Source organism: Rosa rugosa, chromosome 1, assembly GCF_958449725.1.
Source record: "Rosa rugosa chromosome 1, drRosRugo1.1, whole genome shotgun sequence".
Classification (NCBI taxonomy): domain Eukaryota; kingdom Viridiplantae; phylum Streptophyta; class Magnoliopsida; order Rosales; family Rosaceae; genus Rosa; species Rosa rugosa.
This window is the reverse complement of record NC_084820.1, coordinates 6,581,208-6,599,761: the sequence shown is the minus strand read 5'-3', so window position 1 is coordinate 6,599,761 and position 18,554 is coordinate 6,581,208. Positions and strand designations below refer to the sequence as shown.

Here is an 18,554-nt window from a genome sequence, read left to right as displayed (position 1 = left end):
ACATCTGATACAATCATCCCTCTTAATCAAAATGCATGGAGTTTGAGTCACAGATTACAGAAAATATAGGTGCAGATCATGGGTATATATCACATCAAGCCAACCTAGCCTCCTCAGCTGTTATCAAAGCAGCTGGACAGGACAAGGCTAATTCTAACTAGGCATTCATAGCTAGCTATGCTAATCAACTCATCGTATGGATCATGTTGAATTTGTAGAAATTTTTATTTTGTGATAGGAATGTACTCTACATCATTGAATTTTCCATTAAAACTCAAGGTTGATGAATCACCTAATTGAATGAAGAAGATACCTTTACTTGCCAAGTTCCATTTTTTTTACCTTTCGGTCATGCAAATTTGAAATGTCAACAATGGTATAACTTGGCAGGTGGCAATGTTGAGAATCCTGTAAACTGTAGGGTTCAATTTGTTAGAGACCTTTTGGTTTTTGGCCAATTGCAACAAGAGACAGAGTGAAGAGAGCTCTGCACACTGTGTTGCAGAACAAAAGAGAAGCAAAGGCTTTAGGTAAACTTGCATTACCTTGGCCCTTGAGGAAAAGTCATCCATTAATTTAATGCTGCTCTCAAATTCTTATTCTTTAACTTCCCTTAGATTCCCATCGCCAAAACTCACTCTTCACCAAAATCGCAGCCCAAAACGAATCGTGAAAATGGCCCAGACTGCCCAAAACCCGGGTAAGAAATCTCATCGTCTATCTGATTCAAGAATCAATCTGAGAGAACTGAGACTGAATTTTTATTTGGGTGCAGCTGTCTTGTAACCAAGTTACAAACTTTGCAAGTAATTTAGTGGTTTCTTTGTTAATTGCAGTGAAGCAGCAATTGAAAATCGTTGTACCCAACAAACATGGTGAAAAACTTGTGGGCTTATTACATGACACAGGTTCTGGGGAGATTGTAATCTTATGTCATGGTTTTCGATCCTCAAAGGTTTGGCTTTTGTCATGTATGAACGATGAAGTTCTTCTTTCTTTTTGAAATTGAATTCAGCTTAGTTCGTTATGAAAATGTCCATGAAATTTTCAGTGGTTAAATATAGTATCTGATTTGTTATTCAGTATTATAGTGTAATTCATTAGGAAGATGTCTATGAGTGAGGATTCATGAGAATACTATAATGCTGGGTAGGCTTCATGATGGTATAGCCTTCTCTTTCGGTTTCCAGGAGACAACTAGTATTGCAAACATTGCTGTTGCATTGGAGAATGAAGGAATTAGCTCCTTCCGTTTTGACTTTGCTGGAAATGGGTAAGGCTGTGAATCATGGTATCTGAGTTTAATAGGTTCTATGAACAGTTTCATTAGAGACATTGTAATGGTGTTGATTTAGCTGTGGTATTTCTGTTTTCAGGGAAAGTGAAGGTACCTTTCAGTATGGTCATTATCGTAGAGAGGCCGATGACTTGCATGCTGTAGTCCAACACTTCTATGGGGCAAATCGTGTACCAAGTGCAATCCTTGGGCACAGTAAAGGTGTGTTCGATTGCTTTGCAATTCTTGTGAAATTTTGCCTTTAGTGAAACTCATTTTAATGTACCATACTTGCTTTAGTGAAACTCATTTTAAAGTACCATAATTTTGCTTTTAGTGGAGTCTTGATCATGAGTTGGCTTGAAGTATTCCTGTAAAGTTATTGTTCATACTTGATAGATCTTTCACGGTTGGTACTGGGTGGTATATAATGAAAACATAGTATTTGTTTATCTGATACCAAAATCATTGCTGAAAATGCTGCTTCAGGAGGTAATGTTGTGCTCCTATATGCTTCCAAGTATCATAACATTCCTACCGTTGTCAATGTTTCTGGGCGTTATGATATGAAGAGAGGCATTAAAGAACGCTTGGGAGATGACTTTATGCAAACAATCAAGAAGGAAGGATTCATTGATGTTCAGAATAAGAGAGGTAATTTGCTAATTCTACTTATGTTTGGTGATCTCCAGAAACTCATATGGTAGGGAAGAAATGGCCTAGATAAAGATTTCAACTGTTTCAGCATTTGTATTCATTCGCTTTCTGGAATCAGTATAATGTTATCTGCAGTGTTCTGTATAAAACAGACTTGACCTCCAAAAACTCATATGGTAGGGCAGAAATGGCCTAGATAAAGATTTCAACTGTTTCAGCGTTTGTATTCCTTCGCTTTCTGGAATCAGTATAATGTTATCTGCAGTGTTACTGTATAAAACAGACTTGTCCTATACTATCTGTACGCTGTACCATAATTGCTCTATTCCTGTTTTCTTCCCTTCATAAATTTGTGAGAATTGTGGTTCTATTGACAATGTTGAAGGACCAACTTACCTGTTTTTTCAAATTTGGAAAAAATCATCTGCAACCACGAGGTTTAGAAATAGTACTGGTGATAGTTGCAACTTGTGAGTCAAAAGTCTATGCTTTTGATAATTTACTAGGCAGAGTGACTGATAGACAAGCCCTGAAGAGTAGATGCTTTTGTTAACCTAAGAGTAGACAAGGCCAAAAAGATAAACAAACCTTGCAGAGTGAATGTGAGGTATTCCTGAAGACTGGCTGCTTTACTAACCTTGAATATATATGCAATCACTCTCGGACACACACCTACACAAGCTGGTATGCTGGTCTCACATAGTTAATGGATACTACGCTTGCAGGAAGTTATCGTGTGACTGAGGAAAGTTTGATGGATCGCCTAAGTACAGATATGCATGAAGCATGCCTTCAGATTGACAAAGATTGTCGGTAAGCAAAGTATAGCTAAATCCGTCTTGTTGTTTAACATTCCTGTTTGATCTTATTTTCTGCATGACCAAGTTTCTCAGTGATTCTTATACAGGGTGTTAACTGCCCACGGGTCTGCTGATGAAATCATCGGTGTTGAAGATGCATTAGAGTTTGACAAGATTATACCTAACCACAAATTACATATCATAGAGGGAGCTAACCATAACTACAGCTCACATCAAGCCGAGTTGGCATCAGTTGTTGTGGACTTCATAAAGACATGTCTGCAGCAGGACAAGGCTACTGCTTAGTTGGTCCTTCTACACCAATAAGTATACTACTTGCCTGGTGGTTGGTTCTTTCGATCCGCTGAAGTGATAACAAAGTCGGTCATTTCAGTTTCTAATATCGACTATTGAGGGACTTACCTCGACGTCCATAACTTGGTCGGCCGAATTGGTGCCGTGCCGGAGAAATGAGATACTTTGTGACCTCAATTATGGTTAAAATTACAATCTAATTGTGTATGCAAATCAATGTTATAGGGATTGTCTTATAAACGTCACACATCAGTTAACAAACAATACGAAGATAGCTATTTGTTGTTGTTATTTTTATCTCTCTAAAAGAAATAGAAAAATAAAAAATAAATAAAATTGATGGCAGGCTTTCGTCAAGGAATCAAAGGTGTTTTTCTTGGTAGGTAACAAATAATTTTTTATGAAAGACATGCTGAGGCGAAAGTGGTGTTTCATTTTCATGTTTTTGGCAAAGGTTGGTTTTAATATTGATATTGGGACAGTTTCGTTTTTTATAGGAAGCTTCTTCTGATGAATAATTAATCCGTCCGTAAAGACTTTTTTTTTTTCTTTCTTTGAGAGACTTTTGCGGACGGAAATTATTTGGCAAAATATCTCTGTCTTTTGACCGCGATTCCAAACTCTAGTGATCTCTAGTGAACTAAAGACTTCACCATCCAATATAGCTTTTTTCTTCACCAAAATCGCACCCTAAAAAGAGAATTTTGAAATAAATGGCAGAGTCTGCTCAAAACCCAGGTAATGAATGTCTTCATATCCCACTCATATATAATATACTCCTTCTTTGAGTTGCTCTGGACCTGTGGTAGTTGCAATAAATACAAACTACTATATATATAGATGAACTGATGAAGTATGAATCTTTGTTATTTGTGTGCATAGTGTTGAGTAGTGTTGAGATTGTAAAAATTGCACTGTTTCAGTGACGCAGCAGCAGAAAATCATTGTAACCAACAAACATGGTGAAAAGCTTGTGGGCTTGTTACATGACACTGGTTCTGGGGATATTGTAATCTTATGCCATGGTTTTACATCCACCAAGGTTGCTCTTTTCTTCAATCTTTCAATTAAGCTCTAGCTTGATTAGGATAAAGGTTTAATTTTTTAGTTATTTCTCTAGTATATGACTATATGTTTATAATCTGTCATGGAATTTTGATTTTTGGACATATTATGTGATTTTTAGGTCTGCTGTGTAGACAACATTAATGAAATTCTACATTAATAGATTGGTGATTAGCATGGGCGTATAGATAAGAAAACTTTAAAGTTGAGTTGGCTTCATTTTGGGTAATGGTGACAGCGTATATCTCTTGATTTCCAGGACGACCCTATTATGGTGAACCTCGCTGTTGCATTGGAAAGTGAAGGAATTAGTTCATTTCGTTTTGATTTTTCTGGAAATGGGTAAGTGCTGGAGAATTGTAAACTCTTGAATTTAACTGGTTCTGTGAAGAAACTAAGTTGTGTTTACGAAACTCTTGAACCTTTTAGTTGCAAGTGTGGCCCCATATTTAGTTGGCAATCTTGTTATGAAGAACAGTCTTGGTGAATTCAGATTTCCAGGTTACAGTGATGTTGATTTGGCTGTGTTAATTTGGGTCTGTAGGGAAAGCGAAGGCATCTTTGAGTATGGTAACTATCAGAAAGAAGCTGATGACTTACATGCTGTAGTTGAACACTTCTCAGGGACAAGCCGTGTAGCAAGTGTAATTTTGGGGCACAGCAAAGGTGTGTTGGTTGGTTCCCATTATCAGTATGTGAAATTTTACTAATAGAAATAGAGGAAAGCACTCTATTGTAAATTGTCATTCATGCAAATTTGGAATAAGACTCATTTTAGTGTCTGGAAAATATGTTAACTTTAGGTCTATATGGTCTTAGCAGCTGAGTTGTCACCAAAGTTATGGTTGATAGATCTATAGCTGTTGATATTGGGTGTAAAACCATATAAAAGCGCAGTATTTCTGTAGCATGTGATAAAAACTTTGCTGGAAAATGTTACTACAGGAGGTGATGTGGTGCTTCTGTATGCTTCTAAGTATCATGACATTTGTACGGTTGTCAATGTTTCTGGACGTTATGATCTGAAGAAAGGCATTGGAGAACGCTTGGGGAAAGACTTTATGGAAACGATCAAGAAGGAAGGCTTCCTTGATATCAAGAATAACACAGGTAATTTGTAATTCTTTATGTCTTGTGTTTCCAGACATTCATATCTGAGACCAGAGATGGAATGGATAAATACATTGATATAAACCTTTCAGTTATTGTGATTTGTCTTCAGTTACTTTCTGAACACTAAAAGCATCCACAATGCTAAGCATGTCCAAGGTCCCAGATTATTGCCTAAGAATTCATCTGTTCCTTAAGCACGTTACTGTGATCACTTGTCAACAAATGATGACGATCCAGCTTACCTGATGTTATCCCTTTGTATTTATAATTATCAAGGTTTAGCAATACTATTGATTATTAGAGTTATGATTTAAAGTCGAAATTTGAACCATAAGAGACAGAAGACTCTCATCCACGCACGCAAGCACACACAAAAGGAGCAATGTGTGTGGTGGCATTTCACACATTTAATGGATTCTCTGCTTGTAGGAGGTGTTGCTTACCGTGTGACTGAAGAAAGTCTGATGGATCGCCTAAGTACTGATATGCAAGAATCATGCCTTCAGATTGGCAAAGAATGCCAGTAAGAAAATTGTAATTAATCCCATCTTCTTTTATTGTTTTGTCTTCTTAAATTTCTGCATGACCAAAGTTTATTGGTGACTCATGTACAGGGTGTTGACAGTCCATGGATCTGATGATGAGGTCATCCCTGTGGACGATGCAGTGGAGTTTTCCAAGATAATAACTAACCATAAATTACATATTGTGCGAGGAGCTAATCATTGTTACACCTCGCATCAAGCTGAGTTAGCTTCAGTTGTGGTGGACTACATAAAGACCGCTCTGCAGCAGGACAAGACTACTTCCAACTAGGTACTCTATGCCAATCAGAATATCAATTCCTGAAGTTGTACCTGTTGTAGCTGGGGATTCTATGAACTTGATGTAGCTGGATACATACAATTATGCTTTGCCATAAGTCGGTGCTTATTAATAAAACTCATCTTATCATGGTGACTTGAGAGAAAATTTTACAGTTTGACTGTGACACTTTTCTCTGTCAAAGTTATTTCATTTTCTTTGCCATGATCTTTGCATGCAATATTCGAGAACTAACGATGCAAACCAGTAAGTTAACTGAACAGTTGTTCAGTGAAGGTCGTTACTTTATGTGAAACTTTATTCTGTCCTCATGCAAAATCATTTTGTGATCCTGAATGCTTGATTAGATTTTCAGTTGAAAAGAAAAGGGTATGAAGTTCTAATTTCATTATGATCTACAATGCTGTATACCATTGGCCAGCAGAAAAGAGCCAAGCTTCCTAGAGTAGTGCATATGCCCAAAATGCCTATGAGCTATATGACTGCCATACTAGCATAAAATAGCAGGATTCAAATGTTAAAATAGAAACTTTTTGCTGATATTATTATATTGGTTAGTGAAGACTAGCCAAATTAAGAACTCTTATAGTTGACTCGCCAAAAATAACTCTAAAAATGAAGACTTTCCAAAAGAAGCTCATATCATTAATGACTAAGAAGAGCTCTGTGAACTTAAATGCAGACTGGCAGAGCATAAAAGCAACAAAGCTGTTGGTATTTCCATCGCCTTGCCCTTCAGGACTACTTAGCGTTGTAACCTTCCCATTTAGTTCTGCTGCTGTCAAAGTGCCCTTTTGGGAGTCGTGTGACCGAGGGAAGTTTGATGGATCGCGTTTGTGCTGATATGCATGAATCATGCCTTAAGATTGACAAAGAATGCCGGTAAGCAAACTGTATTTGGTTGTGTCTTTTTTCATTTCTTGCATCTTCTCCATGACCGATTAGTTTATTGGTGATTTCTGTACATAACAGGGTGTTTTGACAGTCCATGGATCTTCTGATAAGACCATCCCGTTTGAAGATGTATTAAAGTTTTCGAACATATAATACCTAATCACAATTTACATATATATTCTACAAGGAGCAAATGATTGTTAGTTTAAGAACCAAAAAAATGATTGTTAGTTTGTTACACCTCACATTAAGCTGAATTAGGCGATTAGCATCGATCAGTAGTTGTGGACTACATAAAGGCAGCTCTGCATCAGAAGACATGGCTTAGCCGCCATGATTTTGATAACTGAGTGATACCAATTATTCTGGGGCAAACATGTCCTTAACCTGTCTTTTCTTCACTAATTATGAGCAAATCCCCGATTGTGTTTAAGTATATTGGTATTGAGAGAGATTGATGAGAGAAGTGTGTATTATTATTGAGAATAGGAGCCCTATATATAGGGATTACAAAGTACTAGTTCTAATGTTACAAGGAATACCAATCCGTGTAGGATTGGGAAATCTAGAAAATTCTCTCCTATTGCTACTCCTAGTTTGATAAGGCACACTAAATCGATATTCCTTCAACACTCCCCCTTGTGCCACTTCAAACTTGGTGGTGACGCTTCATCCGTTGCCTCGTTAAAAACCTTGCCAGGTAACAAAAACCCTGTGGGATAAAAATAACCCTAGTCGAAGGACAAAAAGAGCACAACACGTCCTTCACTCTTCGAGATCGAACATGTAGACATCATAACTCCCCCTGATGTCGATATCTCCCCCTGATTGCTACAATCGTGGGAGTTCGGATAACTTTCTCAATCCGATGCTCTTCACATGTTTCTCGAAGGTGGATTTAGGTAACGACTTAGTGAATAAGTCCGCTACATTATCCTCTGATCGGATTTGATTCACTTCAATCTTTAGAAGTGATTGTTGTTGCTGATTATAAAAGAACTTAGGCGATATATGCTTGGTGTTGTCGCCTTTGATGAAACCTAACTTCATTTGTTCAATACAAGCTGCATTATCGTCATAAATGCATGTAGGTTCATCTGTGGTAGACTTCAAACCACAACTTCCTTGAATATGTCGAATCACAGACCTTAGCCATATACATTCACGAACGGCTTCATGTAGAGCAATAATCTCTGCATGATTCGAGGAAGTAGCAACAAGGGTCTGTTTCGTAGACCTCCAAGATATCGCAGTACTTCCCATGGTAAAGACATAACCAGTTTGGGAGCGACCTTTGTGAGGGTCAGAGAGGTACCCTGCATCAGCAAATCCCATCATTGTCGTTTTGATGGAGGGGAGTAGGGTGAGGCCGGCCACCCTTGGTTTTGGTGGCGGCGTTGGCGGCAATATGGCCGGCCACTTTGTCATGGTGGACGGTGGCTCCATGCCTAATGGGGTCCGATCCCATTCTTCTGTCATTCCTCTTCTCTCTGTAGGGATAAAATAGGCCCATATCAATCGTACCTCTTAGGTATCGAAAAATGGTCTTTACACCAATCCAATGGCGGCGTGTTGGCGCAGAGCTATGTCGAGCTAACAAGTTCACTGCGAATGAGATATCCGGTCTTGTGCATTGAGCTAAGTACAATAATGTGCCTATTGCACTCAAATAAGGCACTTCGGCCTCTAATGGTTCTTCGTCCTCATCCCTTGGACGAAACGGATCTTTTCCGGGCTCAAGACTACGGCCGATCATTGGAGTACTCGCAGGCTTCGCTTTATCTTCATTAAAGCGCCTTAGGACCTTCTGAGTATATGCAGACTGATGGATCAAAATCCCATCACTACGGTGCTCGAGTTCTAAACTGAGACAAAACCGTGTTTTCCCAAGATCTTTCATCTCAAATTCGGATTTCAAGTATTTAGCAGTTTCCTTCAACTCATCTAGAGTTCCAATTAGGTTCATGTCATCGACATAAACTGCTACGATTGCAAATCCGGAACTTGTTCTTTTAATGAACACGCATGGGCATATTTCATTGTTAATATATCCATTCCCAATCAAGTAGTCACTTAGATGGTTATACCACATCCGTCCGGATTGTTTTAATCCATATAGTGAGCGTTTTAATCTTATTGAAAACGCGCTCCGTGGTTTAGAGCCACTTGATTTGGGTAATTGAAGTCCATCTGGAACCTTCATATATATCTCTGAATCTAGATCCCCATAGAGATATGCTGTAACCACATCCATAAGCTGCATGTCAAGTTTTTCGGAAACTACCAAACTGACAAGGTAGCGGAACGTTATAACGTCCATTACAGGAGAATATGTCTCCTTGTAGTCGATTCCAGGGCGTTGTGAGAAACCTTGCGCCACAAGGCGGGCTTTATATCTTACCACCTCATTTTTCTCATTACGCTTTCTAACAAAGACCCATTTATGGCCAACAGGCTTTACACTTGGGGGTGTCTGCGTTACAGGCCCAAATACCTGTCTCTTTGTTAGTGAATCCAATTCAACCTGGATCGCATCTTTCCATTTAGGCCAATCTGCTCTTCGTTGACATTCTTCAACAGAGCGAGGTTCGATATCATCATATTCTATAATTCCTTTTGCAATATGATATGCAAATGCATCATCAATCGCCATAGAATTTCTATCCATCATCTCATGTACACTAGTGTAATTTATGGAGATCTCTCTATTCTCTGGAGTTGGTTCTGACATTGGAGCGTCCCCCAATGATGTCTCTTGGACATAACCATAATCCTTAATATTATCATGAGATGGATTATTCACATCGATGATTAATGGATTATTTTGTGCCAAACTCGCTTTCTTTCTTGGGCGAGAATCCATCAAACCTATGGGCCTCCCGCGCTTCCTGGCAGGAGCCATGGGCCTAGCCAAAACGTCACCATCACTGTGAGAGGGGACGTTGGCGCCATGCTCATATCCTCTTGAGTTGGCGTCATGTCCTCTAGTTTTTAGGGACATCAATCCTTGCAGGCACGTTTGCAGCAGGTATGTGTGATCTTGTCACTTTAGCGATATCAGAAAACGCATCAGGCATCGATTCTGCTACGTTCTGAAGATCGAGAATTCTCCGCACTTTAATTTCGGACTGTGCGGTTCGGGGATCAAGATGAGACAGAGTGGGGACAGACCACGACAATTCCTGTCGTTCTTGTTGAACATTGATGTTCTTATCTCCCCCTAACGACGGGAAGACTGTCTCATCGAAGTGACAATCCGCGAATCTAGAGGTAAAGAGATCGCATGTCAAGGGTTCTATGTAGCGGATAATCGTTGGAGAATCATATCCAACATAAATGCCTAATCGTCGTTGAGGACCCATTTTGGTGCGCTGTGGAGGCGCAATAGGCACATAAACTGCACACCCAAATATGCGTAAGTGTGAGACATCAGGCTCATACCCAATAACCATCTGGGACGCAGAGAAGGGTTGAGTGGCAGTGGGCCTCAGACGAATAAGCACAGTTGCATGCAATATTGCATAGCCCCAAGCAGAAATAGGGAGATTGGTGCGCATCACCAATGCTCGAGCAACCATTTGTAGTCGTTTAATGGCGGCTTCTGCGAGACCATTTTGGGTGTGAACATGAGAAACTGGATGTTCAACATCAATCCCAATGGACATGCAATATTCATCAAAAGTTTTTGATGTAAACTCCCCAGCATTGTCTAATCTTATAGACTTAATAGGATGATCAGGGTGGTGAGCCCGTAACTTAATTATTTGTGCTAGGAGTTTAGCAAATGCAGCGTTCCTTGTGGACAATAGCATGACATGTGACCAGCGTGTCGATGCATCAACCAATACCATAAAATATCGAAATGGTCCGCATGATGGTTGAATAGGTCCACAAATATCACCTTGGATTCTTTGCAAGAATGGTATATTTTCTTTGGTGTCCTTTGCATAGGATGGTCTCGATCCTAACTTTGCTAAAGAGCAGGCTTTGCAGAACGAATGATGGGCTTTAGAAGCAACCAATGAGGATTTTGGTTGAGCCACAAAATCACAAGTGACTTTAGAAGTAAAAGTTGGAGACAAAGGAGCCTTGGTGGCGTCAATGCCACCCTGAGGCCGCAGGGGGAAGGCGGCGCCAGCCAAGGATGGCCGGATTTGGGGGTGAACGGCGCCGTGAGGCGCAGGGGCTCCTTCGGTGTCCAAAAACCGAGTTTTACTTCTTTTCGTTCTGAAAAAGGGATGTCCGTGTGAAGTCTTTAATATACGGATCATCATGTCACGACCTGGGTGTCCCAAACGGTCGTGCCAAAGCCTATATGTGTCGGAATCCCATAAATCATCTCTCATGACATGGTTGGATTCAATGACTCGAATAGTGGTTGCATACAACCCACTAGAGCGACACATAAGTTTCTCTAAGACTCGTTTATGTCCGTAGTCATTAGAGGTGATGCAAAGGAACTCTTGTCCATTCTCACAATGTGTTTCCACATGAAAACTATTGGCTCTTATATCTTTGAAGTAATAAAGTTCGAAAAAATATGTCCATGACATGAAAAATAAATCGATACTTTATTATGATAGCCAATGATTACATCAAAGTTTCTTGACCAAAATCTAATCCAATATAAAAATCAAACCATAGACAAATCGTAGTCACTCAATCTGTTCGGTAATTTCAATTTAGTTGTGACCAGGTAAGGTAAGGCGAGATTTTGGTGGAGCGTTGCTCACTTTTAAAACCGTTCTCTCAGATCAAACCTTCCCTAGACATCACAATTACTCTTGAGTACGCCTAGAGGGAAAAAGTTAATACAATAAGTCATTTTATTGATTTAAGGCATAATTGCCATTACATGATTCTTGGAAATAATAAAGACTATAAAAATCTGCGGCATTTTGTCTTCATCGCCAGAGTTAAAGTCTTTGTGAACTCGATGTCTTGATCACCCTGATGCGACTACCTTCGTAGGTACATTGCAAATTCAGGTCCATTGATCAGACGTTCCATATCAGAAATAGACACCATAAAGAGGATTCTCCCTTGATTGAGGCGCATTGGCGCAATATGCATAGTCCCTAGGACTGGTGGCGTTGGAAAGTGGTGCCCATGGCCAACGTTGGCTCCATGGTTTCCAACCCTATGTCCCTCAAAATCACGCCTCCTACGGTCGTGGGATTGTCGCCTTGAGCGATTACCTTCTTGAGCATTTCGATCGTATGGATCATGACGTCGATGGCGACTTTCTCTAGCCATAGGACGATGCTCTTGATAGCTATCTTGAAGCCTATCAAATCTTCTTTGCACAAGTTCATTGCCACGTCTTTCAGTAGTGGCCATAGCTTCAATAAGCTGTTGAAAACTTGTGATCCGTCTTGCATTTACATGAGTCCGGAGTAAGTCAGAGGACCTCATAGCATAGACGGGGAAGGTATTGAGGGTTTTTTCAATCAACTGGTCTTCTGTGATTGTTTTTCCACAAAGACGCATCATTGCTCTGATGCTGAGAGCTTCCGAATAAAATTGCATGACAGTGTCAAATTCAGAGAAGCGAAGATCTTTCCATTCTGCTTCTGTATTCGGAAGTATGGAGTCACGAACATTGCCATATCGTTCGCGAAGCGCATGCCAAAGCTTTATGGCGCTATCCTCATTTATGAACTCAAACTGTAGGTCACTATCCATGTGACGTTTCATGAAGGCAAGTGCCTTGGAATTATCTTTCTCAGTTTGAGGGTCTGGAGCTGTTTCTATAGGACAAAGCTCTTGGATTGTATGCAATAAATCACGGGCAATAAGGTGGATCTCGACATCAGTGACCCAAATTAAGTCCCTTTTGCCTGCATAATCCAATGGAACAAAATCGAGTTTGTTCATGTTTGACGTACATCCTGAAAAGATGAAACAGGGACAAGTTAGTTTCGGAGTCAATGCTTCCACGAAAACTAATAAGATTTCCGAGCTATGCTACTAAGAAATCGATTTCCAAGAATGATTGGATTAGACCGAAACATTGATGTTTGTATGGTCGTAAATCGATGCTTACGGACGCTCTTAGTCCGAAGTCTTACGAACGCTCTTAGTTCGTTAATTGCGTGAATCCCCACGATTCCGCTTTTCAATGATCGAACCCACGTTATAAGAAAGGTGGGATGTAGAAGAAGGGAGGTTTTCAAGTCCCCAAGAAAAGAAGAAGAAATATAAATTCCGAATTATAGGAACTTCAAAACTTACTCTTTTGAATACTTACATGTATTTGGATCACGCGCGTGTCGATGCAGGCGTGATGGAGCGAAGCAATCCGAGTAGAGGCGTGCAGCGAATGTTTATAAGGTCAAGCTTGTTGAAATTCGGAGCAAATTCTCTTCTGAACAGTTTTCACTTTGATTGTTGTACTGGTCTCAAAATAACTCCGATACGGCTGAAATTCGGAGGTCAGATGGAAGAGACAGAGATGAACCAATTTGATGAAGAAAAGATTTTGATCCGAGGTTCCGAACTAGATGTTTCGGAGCCTGCAAACAGACGGACGTGCACAGGAAAGGGGAAAGGTGCAGTCGGTGTGCGTTGGTGCTGCAGGGGCAGTAGGGATGCGTGCGCAGGGGCGCGTAGGTGCTGCAGGGACAGCAGATGTGCGGCAGAGCTGTAGGAGCAGCAGTGCAGCGACGCGGGGCTGCAGACGCACGGGCGCGTAGGCGGGCAGCACGGAGCGCAAGGGCGCGCAAGGAGCAGGCTGCAGCGAATGCTTGGCTAGCTCGGGCTAGGGGCTGCTGGGGCAGTAGGCACGCATGTAGGCAGAATAGTTGGTTTCGGTTTTTGTGGCTAGAGTCGTGCTGATAACGTGTTTAAGTATATTGGTATTGAGAGAGATTGATGAGAGAAGTGTGTATTATTATTGAGAATAGGAGCCCTATATATAGGGATTACAAAGTACTAGTTCTAATGTTACAAGGAATACCAATCCGTGTAGGATTGGGAAATCTAGAACCTTCTCTCCTATTGCTACTTCTAGTTTGATAAGGCACACTAAATCGATATTCCTTCAACAGATTGTTGATAATTGAAACGAGTGAATAATGTTAAGTGTACGTACCATCTTTTCATGTACGACTTAATTAACGATCGAATGAAAACTTACTTAATTAAGATATGGTATGTAATATTTCTTAGATTAATCTGTGCACATGCTTCTCATGTAATAGTCAATTAACAATCTGGATCTGAATCCCTCATCTCTACTAGTCTAATTTGTATGAAAAATCAAGCTCATGGATTTGGGAATAATTTAATTGGATTAAATTCAATTTAGTCCCTCGAACTTTAGGGCTAAAATCAGTTTGGTCCATGACTTTTTTTTTTAATCAAGATGGTCCCTGCACTTCTAATTTCCATCACCCGAGTCTAAATTTCAAAATTGGCTCGAAAAATGACGTCATGTGCTGAGTTGGAGCCGATACAGGGGCTCACTTTTCAAATTTTAGAAGGGCAAAATGGACATCTCTAAATTAATCTAATTTCTAATTTTTTTTCTCTAATTCTCTCTCTCTCTCTAATTCTCTCTCTCTCTAATTCTCTCTCTCTCTCTCTCTCTCTCTCTCTCTCTCTCTCTCTCTCTCTCTCTCTCTCTCTCTCTCTCTCTCTCTCTCTCTCTCTCTCTCTCTCTCTCTCTAAATCGACGACCACGAAAACCCTTCTACCACTTCGATCTCCACCTCCCTTCAATCTGAACCTCCACACCACGCCATCTTGCTCCTCGTCCTCCTCCTCGATCAGAATCGGTGGCGTAGGCACAACCTTCTCTCTATCTCCCCAAACCCGATTAAAGCCCTAATTTCTCACATTCACTCAATTCCATCAAATGTCACCCCCGGTTAGTTTCTCCATGACCTCCGAGTCGAGCTCCGGCGATGAAAACTTCGACCCGAAGCCCAACCATATTGCAAAGTGAAGGAATCGAGCGAGGGTTTGGGGTGGGATGGAGGTGGTGGTATTCTGTGGGCGAGGACCAAATCGGAGCTGGAGGCCGACGAGCCAGAGAGCCCTGGCAGCAGCGGTTATGCCTGCAGGTGGGGCACTCCTAACCTCCGATCGCCGCCGCAGATCTCTAATCCATCCTCAGGTAAACAATCACAAAGACGTGCTCTGTTGGTTTCGTTATCTGTTAGGAAGTCTGTTCTTTTGGGAGGCCTGTGATTTGGATGTGCCCAGAAAGAAGAGGTTTTCGGTGTAGAGAGAAGATTTGGGGGCCGGTCATTTCGGTTTGGGAGTGTTGCTGGTGAAGCTCCAGTCAAGACGTTCGGCGGCAGAGGACGTAGTGAACATCATCGTTGCAGGCGGTGCGGTTCCAGCTTTGGTGAAACATCTGCAAGCCGTCGACCAGAGTTTGGTGGAGAATTTCAGTGGATAGTGGGAGCGTGTGAGGTGTGAACCCGAGAGAGAGAGAGAGAGAGAGAGAGAGAGAGAGAGAGAGAGAGAGAGAGAGAGAGAGAGAGAGAGAGAGAGAGAGAGAGAGAGAAGAAAAATTAGAAATTAGATTAATTTAGAAATGTCCATTTTGTCTTTCTAAAATCTGAAAAGTGGCCCCTTGTGTCGGCTCCAACTCAGCACATGACGTCATATTTCGAGCCAATTTTGAAATTTAGACTCGGGTGATGGAAATTAGAAGTGCAGGGAATATCTTGATTAAAAAAAAAAAAAAATCAGGGACCAAACTGATTTTAGCCCTAAAGTTCAAAGGACGAAGCTGAATTTAAATTGGTTTAATTTATGCTTGTCCGACGTGTTGTGAAAAATAATTATCTTACTCGATTATTATGTCAGCAGCTGCCTATAACTTATATAGTTATATGTAAGCGGTCCTGTACTAACTTGGGTACCAAAGTCAGCTGTGAAGATCGAGAAGCAGAGACTGGTAACTAATTTCCATATTTCCCTTCTTGCTGCTCTCAAATTCTTTAACTTCATTTGGTGCTGATCGCTTAACCAAGTTTACTCTTCACAAAAATGGCAGTGCAAAACAAACGAATCTTAATTGGAATAACATGGCAGAGGCTGCACAGATGCTAGGTAAGAAATTTCATTATCTCACTCATATTTTAGCAATTCGACATTGTACATGCTGCTTTTTGTATTTTTCATCAAAATAAGAAATCTAAAAGACTGAAACTATGAACTCTTTTATCTGTGTGGCTAGACCAAGTTAGCAATATATTGTTTTGAGAAAATTAGTTAATGGTGGTTGCTTTCACTGTTTCAGTGAGCCAGAAGCAGAAAATGATTGTAACCAACAATCATGGTGAAAAGCTTGTCGGCTTATTACATGAAACCGGCTCAAGGGAGATTGTGATCTTGTGCCATGGAGCCCGAGCCTCCAAGGTTGGGTTTTGTGATTTTTTTTATATGTCTTTCTAGAGCTTAATTTTTACAGATTGAGTAGGAATTGATGAGCAGATGACTTGCTTGAGTTGTTTTCGCTAATGAAACTTGACATTACTATAGAGTGACTATGTAGACAACATTGATGCAAACCACCTAATTCATTCAGTCTGGGTAAACTTTTACAGCTTATGTCTCTTGATTTTCCAGGACCACTTTATTATAGAGAACCTTGCTGTTGCATTGGAAAAGCAAGGAATTAGTTCCTTCCGTTTTGATTTCGCTGGAAATGGGTAAGGCAGTAGTAATTGTTTTATTTTAACTTCTTGAACTTCAGAGGTTTTTGTGATAATTCAGTTCTGTGGACCTAACTGATCAATCTCATAGTTCTTGCAATGTCTTGGGAAATTCCGATCTATGCCTTACAATGTTGCTGATTGAGTTGTGTTCTTTTGGTTTCAGAGAAAGTGAAGGCGCCTTTCAGTTTGGTCACATGAGGAGAGAAGCTGATGACTTGCATGCTGTAATCCAACACTTCTCTGGATCAAACCATGTAGTTAATGCAATTTTCGGGCACAGTAAAGGTGCGTAATTTTCTTTGATACTTGATAGATCCATAACTGCTGATATTGGGTGAAACAATATTGAGAATACCGTATTGCTACACAATGTTACTTCAGGAGGCGCTGATGTGCTCCTGTATGCTTCAAAGTATCATGACATTCCTACGGTTGTCGAAGCTTCTGCACGCTATGACCTAAAGAAAGGCATTGAAAGACACCTGGGGAAAGACTTTATGGAGAAGATCAAAAAGGAAGGATTCATTGATATTGGTAATATGCTCTCCATAGTTTATGTGTGGCAGACAAAGAGGTTTAGAAATAGTACAACTTATAGTTGTGATCTGTGAGTCAAAATTTGTAGCTAAAAGATAAATGCAAAAGACTACATGCTTTCAGTAGGGGAAGAGTGAATTTCACACAGTTGGTCAATGCTATGCTTGCAGGAAGTCCTAAATTTCGGGTGACTGAGGAAAGCTTGATGGACATCCTAAGCACTGATATGCGTGAATCGTGCCTCAAGATTGACAAAGATTGCCGGTAAGCAAACTGAAATAAACTGTTTCTAGATTGTTCATATGTTTCCTTCTCTCTTTTATTTTTCATTTCTTGCATCTTCTGCATGACTAAATTTATTGGGGATTCTGTTATACAGGGTGCTAACAGTCCATGGATCTGCTGATGAGATCGTTCCTGTTGAAAATGCATTTGAGTTTGCCAAGATCATACCTAACCACAAAATACATATTATAGAAGGAGCTGATCATTGTTACAAATCGCATCAAGCCGAGTTAGACACAGTTGTTGTGGACTTCATAAAAGCAGCTCTGCAGCAGGACAAGGCTTCTTCCAACTAGCTAGGTACTCTATGCCAGTCAATCAGCATTCAAATTAATGTTGTGCATGTTTCCTGTGTCATAAGATCGATGATTATTCTTATCTTGTGAGACTGAGTTCTTCTTAAAATCTATTTTCCATCATAAGATGTCGAGTTTTTTGTCTTTCCATGATCTGGTGCATGAAATAATAGTGAAGATCTTCATGATCCAAATTCCAAACATCATTGCCCCATGAATCGATGAAGTGGTTTCCTCATAATGTTATCATCAATCAACTCAAATTTGAGAAATTTGTCTTATGAGCTGCATTAGTCAAGTCAAAATGTTGCAGTTCACTCTGCATTTTTACTACAAAATAACCAAATTCAATCAAGAACATGGTCGGTCTGTAAGAAGGAAAGTATTCACATTAAGTTGATTCCAAGAATCAAGGTGAACAAGTAAAAAGATGTGAAAATGTCTCGGTCTACCTGGATTCGATTTTGTGAATACATCACATCGCTTGATATAGAAGGCAATCAACAGATATAAGACACAGTTGTAGAATCGCTGTAAATCTTATGTAATTATGATTCCTATTTAGGTAGGTTATCATGTAATTATAGGAATATCTGTTTCCTATTAGGGTTAGACGACTCCTCTTGTCCTTGTATATATACCCCTTTGTGGATGAATAGAATTATTATTGAAAACCCTAAATCAAAGTATTCTTTTCTACTTGGTATCAGAGCAGGTTCAATCCTTTGAACTTGCCTGCATCCTTTGAATCCTGAATCCTGAATCCTGAATCCCAAAGCACACCACAAACCGCTGCGTACCACCACCATTAAAATCA

At 40.2% G+C, this 18,554-nt stretch overlaps 3 protein-coding genes across 6 annotated transcripts; all 3 read left to right on the top strand.

The window, feature by feature from the left end:
• The first annotated feature begins 63 nt into the window (after nucleotides 1-63).
• Nucleotides 64-3,314, top strand: LOC133713303 (uncharacterized). Its single transcript, XM_062139327.1, has 10 exons — nucleotides 64-82; nucleotides 391-460; nucleotides 495-530; nucleotides 618-700; nucleotides 837-955; nucleotides 1,191-1,273; nucleotides 1,377-1,498; nucleotides 1,766-1,930; nucleotides 2,659-2,746; nucleotides 2,841-3,314. Exons 1-10 carry the CDS (start codon nucleotides 79-81, stop codon nucleotides 3,037-3,039), a joined length of 969 nt encoding a protein of 322 aa, XP_061995311.1. The 5' UTR covers nucleotides 64-78; the 3' UTR covers nucleotides 3,040-3,314.
• On the top strand, nucleotides 665-17,938 carry LOC133713342 (uncharacterized). Of its 2 annotated transcripts, none has more exons than XM_062139348.1 (8): nucleotides 665-669; nucleotides 15,977-16,011; nucleotides 16,202-16,320; nucleotides 16,531-16,613; nucleotides 16,783-16,904; nucleotides 17,001-17,153; nucleotides 17,327-17,420; nucleotides 17,536-17,938. In XM_062139348.1, exons 2-8 carry the CDS (start codon nucleotides 15,987-15,989, stop codon nucleotides 17,735-17,737), a joined length of 798 nt encoding a protein of 265 aa, XP_061995332.1. In that variant the 5' UTR covers nucleotides 665-669; nucleotides 15,977-15,986; the 3' UTR covers nucleotides 17,738-17,938. The 2 variants fall into 2 exon arrangements, with proteins under 2 accessions (XP_061995332.1, XP_061995329.1); XM_062139345.1 differs by lacking the exon at nucleotides 665-669 and adding an exon at nucleotides 15,799-15,856 and having other exon boundaries at nucleotides 15,956-16,011.
• LOC133713319 (uncharacterized) lies at nucleotides 3,580-7,121 on the top strand. Of its 3 annotated transcripts, XR_009847934.1 has the most exons (9): nucleotides 3,580-3,786; nucleotides 3,972-4,090; nucleotides 4,373-4,455; nucleotides 4,658-4,779; nucleotides 5,059-5,223; nucleotides 5,656-5,749; nucleotides 5,841-6,042; nucleotides 6,734-6,933; nucleotides 7,024-7,121. XR_009847934.1 is itself a non-coding variant. In XM_062139336.1 (7 exons), the coding sequence occupies exons 1-6, from the start codon at nucleotides 3,762-3,764 to the stop codon at nucleotides 5,751-5,753; spliced, it is 612 nt and encodes a 203-aa protein (XP_061995320.1). In that variant the 5' UTR covers nucleotides 3,580-3,761; the 3' UTR covers nucleotides 5,754-5,760; nucleotides 5,841-5,979. The 3 variants fall into 3 exon arrangements, 2 of the variants coding, with proteins under 2 accessions (XP_061995320.1, XP_061995312.1); XM_062139336.1 differs by lacking the exons at nucleotides 6,734-6,933; nucleotides 7,024-7,121 and having other exon boundaries at nucleotides 5,656-5,760; nucleotides 5,841-5,979; XM_062139328.1 differs by lacking the exons at nucleotides 6,734-6,933; nucleotides 7,024-7,121 and having other exon boundaries at nucleotides 3,582-3,786; nucleotides 5,841-6,255.
• Nucleotides 17,939-18,554: the final 616 nt, after the last annotated feature.

Bases quoted from the DNA above. Each gene is read 5' to 3' on its own strand.
- LOC133713303 (XM_062139327.1), top strand. The intron at 956-1,190 runs GTTTGGCTTTTG...TTCGGTTTCCAG, and splicing joins ATGGTTTTCGATCCTCAAAG to GAGACAACTAGTATTGCAAA. The intron at 1,274-1,376 runs GTAAGGCTGTGA...TTCTGTTTTCAG, and splicing joins TTTGACTTTGCTGGAAATGG to GGAAAGTGAAGGTACCTTTC.
- LOC133713319 (XM_062139328.1), top strand. From the start codon at position 3,762: ATGGCAGAGTCTGCTCAAAACCCAG. The intron at 4,091-4,372 runs GTTGCTCTTTTC...CTTGATTTCCAG, and splicing joins ATGGTTTTACATCCACCAAG to GACGACCCTATTATGGTGAA. The intron at 4,456-4,657 runs GTAAGTGCTGGA...TTGGGTCTGTAG, and splicing joins TTTGATTTTTCTGGAAATGG to GGAAAGCGAAGGCATCTTTG.
- LOC133713342 (XM_062139348.1), top strand. From the start codon at position 15,987: ATGGCAGAGGCTGCACAGATGCTAG. The intron at 16,614-16,782 runs GTAAGGCAGTAG...TTTTGGTTTCAG, and splicing joins TTTGATTTCGCTGGAAATGG to AGAAAGTGAAGGCGCCTTTC. The intron at 16,905-17,000 runs GTGCGTAATTTT...ATGTTACTTCAG, and splicing joins AATTTTCGGGCACAGTAAAG to GAGGCGCTGATGTGCTCCTG.